The sequence below is a fragment of the Branchiostoma lanceolatum genome, chromosome 5 (genome assembly GCF_035083965.1).
Source record: "Branchiostoma lanceolatum isolate klBraLanc5 chromosome 5, klBraLanc5.hap2, whole genome shotgun sequence".
Taxonomy (NCBI): domain Eukaryota; kingdom Metazoa; phylum Chordata; class Leptocardii; order Amphioxiformes; family Branchiostomatidae; genus Branchiostoma; species Branchiostoma lanceolatum.
In genome coordinates, this window is record NC_089726.1 from 7,485,499 (window position 1) to 7,493,419 (window position 7,921).

The following is a 7,921-nucleotide window of genomic DNA, read 5'->3' on the forward strand; positions in this document are numbered from 1 at the left end:
AGAGATGCTTCACTGAGTGTTAGTTCAGTGCCTAAAAGTGGTACCTGTTGCCTTACACAGAGCAAACTCGTTAAGAATTCTTATCCAGTTGCTTGAGTAACTTTTGCACTGAGTATCTTATTACTTGAATGTGTAACCTTCATTGACGTATTAAGAGGTGAGTGTCACGGAATTCGGTCCATGGCAGAAGACAAGTGGCACCGGTCTCTTTGTGCAGTAGCTTCACCTCGGTTTTTCAGTCGGTTTTTTATTTATCTATTTATTTATTTATTTATTTGAGTGTTTACGTTCCCGTGATTTTAGGCAGCATAACGCAAAAATCCATGAATCGATTGTGATGATATTTTGTCTGCGGATAGGTCGTGAAAAGGCAAAGGCCAATTACCATTTGGTCCAAATAGTGGTTTCCCTATAACCCTATTGCACATTTAAAATGAAAAATATGGACCCGTCCCTGGATGTGCTGTGAAATATTACATCTTATCTAGAATAGTATATACTTACATTGATATCATGAAATCTTAATTTCTAGTCATAGTTGATAAACATTTGCTGACACAAAGCTATCAATGTTGTCAGGATTCCAAAGATACAAATCTTAAGAGACCAGTAGAAGTGACGCTGTATGTCTCTTATCTGATGCTGTTGAACCAATGGCAATATTCGCATGTTTTCACCTTTGCCACCAGGTGGGCCCATCTCCCCCACATCCCCCACATCTCCCACGTCTCCAACGGCGAAGTCCGAGAAGAAAGGCATCAAGAGTGAAGTCAAGACGTTACTGAAGAAAAAGGTACCGTCCTTTACGTTCATCAAAGACGACAAGACGGGGAAGAAGGACAAGACCAAGTGGTTCGCAGAGATGGAAGCGTCTGAAGGCGCCAAAGATGGGGAATACGAAGACGTCGACAAGTACGTAATAGATATTCAAAACAAAAGTAACGTTACAATCCACCGATTTAAATTTAATATCAGTCGCGGGATCATTTCAAAACTAAATGGTTTTGACTGCAGGATTCAATTTACAGATACATGGTGAAACCCTTCTGACTAGATTCAAGTTACATGTACGCAAATGCCAGAGTTATGGTACTTGAAACGATGAAGAGAGTTTGTTGTAGCTATATAGCTATTTTCATACCAACAACACAACACTACCTGAACATTGTAAATTCCAATCGTTCTTGTAGAGCCCTCCTCTCTCTTTACGAAAAGTCCGTTAGTCGGCACCTACTCGTGTACATTCAGAAAGTTCGTTACAAGTTTTATTCCCATGTTTTCCAGTGTTTATGACGAGTTAGACGATGTGAAGGCACAGGCTCTGATGAAGGAACTACGAGAACAAATTTCAAAGAAAGAAGGGGTATGTTACCGATTATTTCATTTATTTGTCTATTTCGGTCCCACTTACGATACTCAATAGCAAACAAAATGATATGAGACAAACAGTCGAACAAATTTCACCTCTTCTTTATTCAGATAATCAGAGGCCTTAAAAGTGAATTGGAGCGAGAAAAAGGATGGAAGAAGAAATATGGGGTAAGTCATTCTCATATATACATGTATGTGGATCGTCGTTATAATCACCAGCTTTAAGGTGACCATGAATAACATGTTGGTTTTACAATGTAAAATTACAAAACCAAGTTGAAAAATGACAGCAACATGGCTCTAGACAATGTCACAAGTGACCATTTCGACAAGGGTTGTATTTTTTGTTCCAAGCGTCAAATAGTCATCATTCCACTATTCCTGCTGTTCTGATTCGGAAGCGTCTGAACTGCCTTCCGTTGGTAAATATTGTTTATCTGATTGTTGTGGATCCTCATCGTGGTAGTCCGTCGCTGCCTCCTCATCGACTATATCTTCAGCACTAAGGACAGATCCTGCAACTATCGTGTGGTTCTCGCGTACATCGACAGGCGGCGCGGGTAAAGTTACCTGGTCGTCCACGATGACAATCTCGTCGCTGACGACGCTTGTCTCAACCTCCTCCAGAAGGAGAGTATCGTCTGACGTAGTAGAGATCGTGTCTTCGTCAGACTCCAGATCGCTCTCGGTAAAACTCGTCAAAACTCGGGGAGTGTTCGTGAAGACCCGGGGAGTGTTTCTCCAGTACGGCAGCCCCGTGCGAGACATGATCGGCATGATGGGCGGAATCTTCCGGTGGGGCGGCCTGAGGGAGAGGCTCAACATGGGGTCTACCGCGGGCAGCTTGTCCAGGCTGAGTTTAGCTGTGATGACGCAGAGCCCGTACTGTTTCTCCTGACATCGCTCGCAGATCAGGCTCCGCCAGTCCCAGCGGTGTAGTTCGCGGTTGTAGCGGCAGATTTCCAGCCACGTGGAGGCCAGCAGGAGGTTGGTCTTGCGGCGGTACATGACGTAGAGCTCGCCGTCCACCACGAACAGCACGTGGTCGAACAGGTAGACGTACCTGTAAGGACAAGAACTAGTACTAAAGTTACCTAGGATTGATGTCAATTCGTATTTTCCTAGAACTTCGTAGAGTGGCATTCGTTATAATTATCACCAAGTACAGTAGGGCATCTTCGCTCGACAGCTTTAAAGAACATATGCAGCAAGATGTGCAAAAGTTAGGTGTGAGAGGTCGCTCGGCGTAATATACTACGTAACCAGCTGCTGCCACGTCGCATGCCTGCGAAGCTAGTGTGTTACGCCGAAGAGCGGTTATACCAGCTATACAGATACAGCACAGAAGGGAAATGTGCAGACTTTGCATGGTGTACGAAATTACTAATGGTGGACGTACCGACTGATATGCATCTAATATCAGTTCAATAAACTTACCCGCGGGTGCCCCGCACGCCGTCTGGGCGAGGGACGCCTAGCGACTCCCACTGGTTCTGTCGCGGGTTGAAAGTGATCGGATAGTCTTCGCCTCCGAGACACGGGTCTTGGGGATGCGCCTTCCCCGTCATGTACACCCTGTCGTTGAAGATGAAGGAGTTGTTTTCCCCCATCCGGCTGAGAAGAGGATCGGACAGAGGTGCGTCGATACGGTTCCACTCACCGGAAGTGACGTCATAAGTATACACTCCACGCGTTCCCCCTGAGAACACCATCAGCTTGCCGTTATGGCCGACGACATGTTCTACCCTCCCCATTGGAGGGTCTAACTTCTGCGGATCGGTGTCGAGGCACTCCCAGGCGTCTAACTCAGGACTGTACGCCTCGATACCGCCGAGCTTCCCCATGGCGTAAAGCTTGCCGTCCAGGCTGACCAGGATGAGCGGGTGGTCGAAGCGGCGGCAGGGGACGGGAGCACGCGGGAACCACGTGCCGTCCACGTGATCGTACTGGAACACGACGTGTCGGCAGTCGGAACTTGCGTCCGTCGCCACGCACATCGTCATGTAGATGTCGATGCCCAACACAGCAAATAGAACCTACGCCAATATCGTGGATAGACGTTACCCTCTTGACATTGCAAGCTAAACATGTACAATAATCTTTTCTTAATCCTTGGAATACTCAGGCTCGATTTTCAAGATGCGTCTTAGCCAGGGTGGCCAGTGAAAAGGTGTCAGACGAGCGAAAGGAAGAACAAAAACGAGTGCATAAGTCAATTTGAAGATTTTCTTCGAAGACGTTTCTGTATTAAACATCTAACGTTACACATTTCCTTTACGTGCCTAATCAAGCGTCTTTACGGCAACTGAACACCATGGATTAGCCAATTGTAACTACTTCAGCCCTCTGTATTTTGCACAGTACAGAATTTGTAGTTTTGAAATCAAAGTTTCTAGACACCATTCTAACTTTTACACACTATCTATTTCTGTACCTTGCTGGGCACGTAAATAGTGCCGTACGGAATGGGCGGTGGTCTCAGCTGGTACAGCCTGCTCTGTCTCGGCTCGTACACGACAGCGGGAAGGTCCCCGTCATCCTTCGGGTAGAACAGCGCGATCTCCCGCAGGCTCATCCCGAGACGTGGTCCGGAGGAACAAGAAAGAAGATCCTTCAGATGATGCTCATCTGCAAATTCAAGCAACGACGCTCTGACGCAGGAGAGTACCTCCTCCCGATACTTCTCCCTTGTCTCCTGGTCAAATTCCAACCAAGCCAGCGCCGTACGTAACACTGTCTCCTCTTCAGACACAAGAAGATCGTCCCAAGAAAGAATCTCTTTCACCTCACTGACGTCCAAGACGGTGAAATCCTCCAAGGAAGACAGTCTTGAGAAATATCGACAGATAAACTTCTTTGCCTCGAACTCCAGGTGCAAGGCTGCGTGTCTCTTTCCTACTTGCCAGATGCCGAGACAGTTGTCCAGGGATATTTGCTCAGCCAGGAAATACTCGCACTCCTCTTTAGCGTTTGTGAACTGTAGCCGATCCGCAGCGCTGAGAAGCGGTAGCACGTTCTCTTTGGTAGCACGAGCTCGAGGACACTTGCCACCGACCGACTCTAACAAGAGCGCCATGATGTCTTGATCCACTCCTTCGATCGTCACTTCGTCTTCCCTGCTCTCTCGGAGGTTGCTGGAAAACATGGCTTGAAAGTACGGACTCTCTTTGGACAGGACTGCACGAGATTGCGGAAACGAGCGGCCACCAACGCGAAGTGTGACAGTTGTAGAACACGCGGCTTTGCTTGCGTTGCTATCGACCGGAGTCCCTTGCTTGTCCTTCAATGTCTTCTCGTTGCTCGTTGAAACGCAGGCGTCTGTGCTGTCGCCAGCCTCTAGCTTGACATGATTGGTGGCAGGGTTGTCCATGTTGTACGCCGTTAGAATATCTCTTCTTCGCGGTAAATCTGCGGGAGATGTACTCCTTAGCCGTAGCCTTAGCCGCTCTAAACCGTAGCAACAGATCTACGATGATGTGTTTGTGTGGTACTTGACAATAATGTTCTGGAACTGTTGAACATGGCCCGGAACAAGCGGTTCAAAGCGGAGAAGCTCTAGAACACCTGTGCGTGACTGGGCGTGCGCATCGCTGGCATTTGTTGTATGTGTGGCGTTTGATTAGTCAATTATTTGTCATAATAGTCTGAAAGGGAATCTTCTGCGCGCTCAGTGGAGTCAGTCAGTCGTTTATGACGTTCACATTGCTTTTGACTGTTACGGTAGGGTTAATGGTAGGATGGCTTTACTACATCACAATATGGTCGAAGAAATTTAGTAAAATCCAAACTCCAAATCAGATACAAGATAACTTTATTGAAAATCGTAGTGTTGCTACTGACTGAAAACCCAATGTTCAATGATCAAAATGCATGAAAAAGAGGTTTTTAGTGATTGTGCCCCTTTGCACCGCTTTGCGCCCATTTGCACTGATTTTTTTAAATTTTCAAACCAAAAAAATCATCGCAATTTCAGGCACCGGTTTGCGCAGATGCCGGGTTCGCTCGCTTCCCGAAGGTCTTCCGCAATTGGGCACAGCCCAGTGAGACATACCCGCTTTAGACATTAAGACTTTTTGGCGACGCCTCAAGGGTGGAGTTTTATGAAGTAAATCATCTTCTTTTACACAGGATCTTGAGAAGAAGCACGACGACAACATAAAGATGATCCACGACCTTCAGACGGAGGTCGACCGGCTGCTGGTCCAGCAGGACGAGGACGAGTACGACACCGTGGGGGATGCCGGGAAATCAGCAGTCCTACCAGAGTTCAACCGAGGTCATTACGACTTGCCTGTACGGCCGGGCGGGATAGTGGAGACTCTCAGCATACACGAGGTAGGGAACTTCGTTCGTTTATTCGTCAAGACCCTTGTAGTGGTTAGTGGCACATAACGTTAGGGCAGAACCTTTCCTCACTGTTTCAGTAGCAGGGTATATTTTTAAAGTGAGGGGTCTCCCTTCACCTTTAACGTTTTAACAATTTTTGTCGGGGTAAACTTGCGAGGAAAAAGTTGTTTTCACTTTGACCCACCGTTGTGCAGCCTGGTTATCGAACCGAAAAATTATTTCTTCGGCCGAAAACTTTACCTAAACCAAAGAAAGGTCAATACGGAACTCATGTGGACTTGAACATACACACAAGTCGTGTGGCGCAACTGAAGAACACGCGGCTGTCAAACAATGGGTCCCGGGATCTAATCCCAGGTGTGCCCAGAGACATGTCCGAACTTGCGCCCCGACGTTGTGCCCTTGGGAAAGGCACTTAACACGACTTTCCTCACTTCACTCAGGTGTAAATGAATACCTAGCTCATCTAGGGTTAGGGACGTCCCTCGGATAGGACGTTAAAAGGAGGTCCCGTGTTTGGGGAGAGCAACACCCCGCGCACGTTAAAGAACCCACCACACCTTTCGAAAAAGAGTAGGGGCATGCCCCGGTGTGCGATGGTCCAAATCTTACAGTCCGGTCTGGGATGACATCTTGAAAAGGTGATAGTTCACCTGTTATGTCAATCCTTCCACAAAAATGTGGTAAATCAAAATAAATAAATAAAACAAGTGCGAACGGGCCTTTACGAAAGTTATCCATTTTGTGTATCCCTTGTCCAGGTTGTTCAGCTGCTGGCCGAGCTGCATCTGCAGCAGTACAAGAAGACGTTCGAACAGGAGCAGATCGACGGAGAGCTGCTGTCGGGGCTGGATGAAGACATGTGCGTCAAGGAACTCGGCATGACACGTCTTCATGCGCTCAGGCTTCTTAAGAAAGTCGGCAAACGTAAAGCCGAGGAGACGAAGTAACGTCTTCAAAACATTGCACACGTTTCGACATAGAGGTTTGAATCTCCAAGCAGATGTACGATCCCGGTCTGTTTTACCGTTTGTTTATATGTTTCGCATAACCGGAAAACTTATCTCCAAGCAGATCTACAGTTGGTGATACAGTATCCATATGGCCAAAAGAGTGCCACCGGTGGCCAATTGGATACTGTTTTGGCCCTTAGAATACTTTCTTGGCACCAGCAAATCTGCTTGGAGATTACAGTAAATCGCACTTGGGCGCAACACACCAGTCTTGTACAGTAGGTTCAAGCTGTGTACGACCAGACGAGGCGTAGAGAGAGATAGACTACGGTACCATCCTCCATAGTAACCGCTGGCTCAATCTTTTCGCTTGCTAACGTAACCACGGAGTTAGATTGAGCCAACGGTTACGACTGAGGATGATACCCAGGCTAAGAGAGAGAATTCGAAATCACGCCACAAGGAGACATACAAAACGCCAAAAAGAAACAAATCAGTGCAAAGCAATCCGGTGTTGTACATCTGCTTTGAGACTGGATGGGTCTTGGTGTTTGTATATCCGAGTGTACATAATAATGACAGCAATCATAATGCTTTATCGAGTCATAATCACGAATCAATATGTGGAATCTAGAAAAACATTTATAAAGAAAAAATTTTTAAACAATATCTTCAATCAATATATATATATGCTTAAATTAAATTGTGAAATCTGCTTAGGGCTAAGTAATCTCTGTAAGTAAGGATGATCTCATGAGTGGAAATTAGTTTTGACTATAGGCGTAATGCATCCCTCGTTGCAACGCTAAGCATTTCCGATAGAAGGCGTGTGTGATGAAATTGATAAAAACTGGAGACGGACTTGATTGAGTAGAAAAATGTCCCAAAGATACCCTTTCCCCTACAAACCTGTTAATAATGTAGTGTTAGGACGCTTCGATGTTATTTTTCTACGAAGTCAGTCTCTAGCGTCTCATCGACGCCCCCGAAGCTTAGGTGCTCTGCAAGCTATTGTCTCGCCTTTTGCAGCCACGTGTATGTATTGGTATATTTGTCATTTATTGTTATTTTGGACAAAACTTCAGGGGAAATTAAAACAAAAATATGAACTCCATCTAGCTCTTCAACTCGTCGATGTTAATGTTTTGTCTTCTTTCTCTCCCATACATGATATCATTCCTGCTGACATCAAATCGTTGTCTTGAACATTTTGATCTATGCCTGTGTGTGTGTGTGTATATATATATATA

The 7,921-nt window shown here is 46.1% G+C and overlaps 2 protein-coding genes across 2 annotated transcripts; one reads left to right on the forward strand and one right to left on the reverse strand.

Moving 5' to 3' along the window:
- The first annotated feature begins 663 nt into the window (after positions 1-663).
- LOC136434735 (uncharacterized) lies at positions 664-7,112 on the forward strand. The gene is made up of 5 exons (XM_066427768.1): positions 664-912; positions 1,285-1,363; positions 1,480-1,539; positions 5,500-5,706; positions 6,480-7,112. The coding sequence occupies exons 1-5, from the start codon at positions 668-670 to the stop codon at positions 6,666-6,668; spliced, it is 780 nt and encodes a 259-aa protein (XP_066283865.1). The 5' UTR covers positions 664-667; the 3' UTR covers positions 6,669-7,112.
- Positions 1,455-4,741, reverse strand: LOC136434399 (kelch-like protein 18). Its single transcript, XM_066427190.1, has 3 exons — positions 3,806-4,741; positions 2,809-3,407; positions 1,455-2,434 (listed from the first exon to the last, which is right to left on the reverse strand). The coding sequence occupies exons 1-3, from the start codon at positions 4,739-4,741 to the stop codon at positions 1,747-1,749; spliced, it is 2,223 nt and encodes a 740-aa protein (XP_066283287.1). The 3' UTR covers positions 1,455-1,746.
- Positions 7,113-7,921: the final 809 nt, after the last annotated feature.

Bases quoted from the DNA above. Each gene is read 5' to 3' on its own strand.
- LOC136434735 (XM_066427768.1), top strand. From the start codon at position 668: ATGTTTTCACCTTTGCCACCAGGTGGGCCCATCTCCCCCACATCCCCC. The intron at 1,540-5,499 runs GTAAGTCATTCT...TCTTTTACACAG, and splicing joins GATGGAAGAAGAAATATGGG to GATCTTGAGAAGAAGCACGA. The intron at 5,707-6,479 runs GTAGGGAACTTC...TCCCTTGTCCAG, and splicing joins AGACTCTCAGCATACACGAG to GTTGTTCAGCTGCTGGCCGA.
- LOC136434399 (XM_066427190.1), bottom strand. From the start codon at position 4,741: ATGGACAACCCTGCCACCAATCATGTCAAGCTAGAGGCTGGCGACAGC. The intron at 3,408-3,805 runs GTACAGAAATAG...ATATTGGCGTAG, and splicing joins CTATTTACGTGCCCAGCAAG to GTTCTATTTGCTGTGTTGGG. The intron at 2,435-2,808 runs GTAAGTTTATTG...TTGTCCTTACAG, and splicing joins GGCGTGCGGGGCACCCGCGG to GTACGTCTACCTGTTCGACC.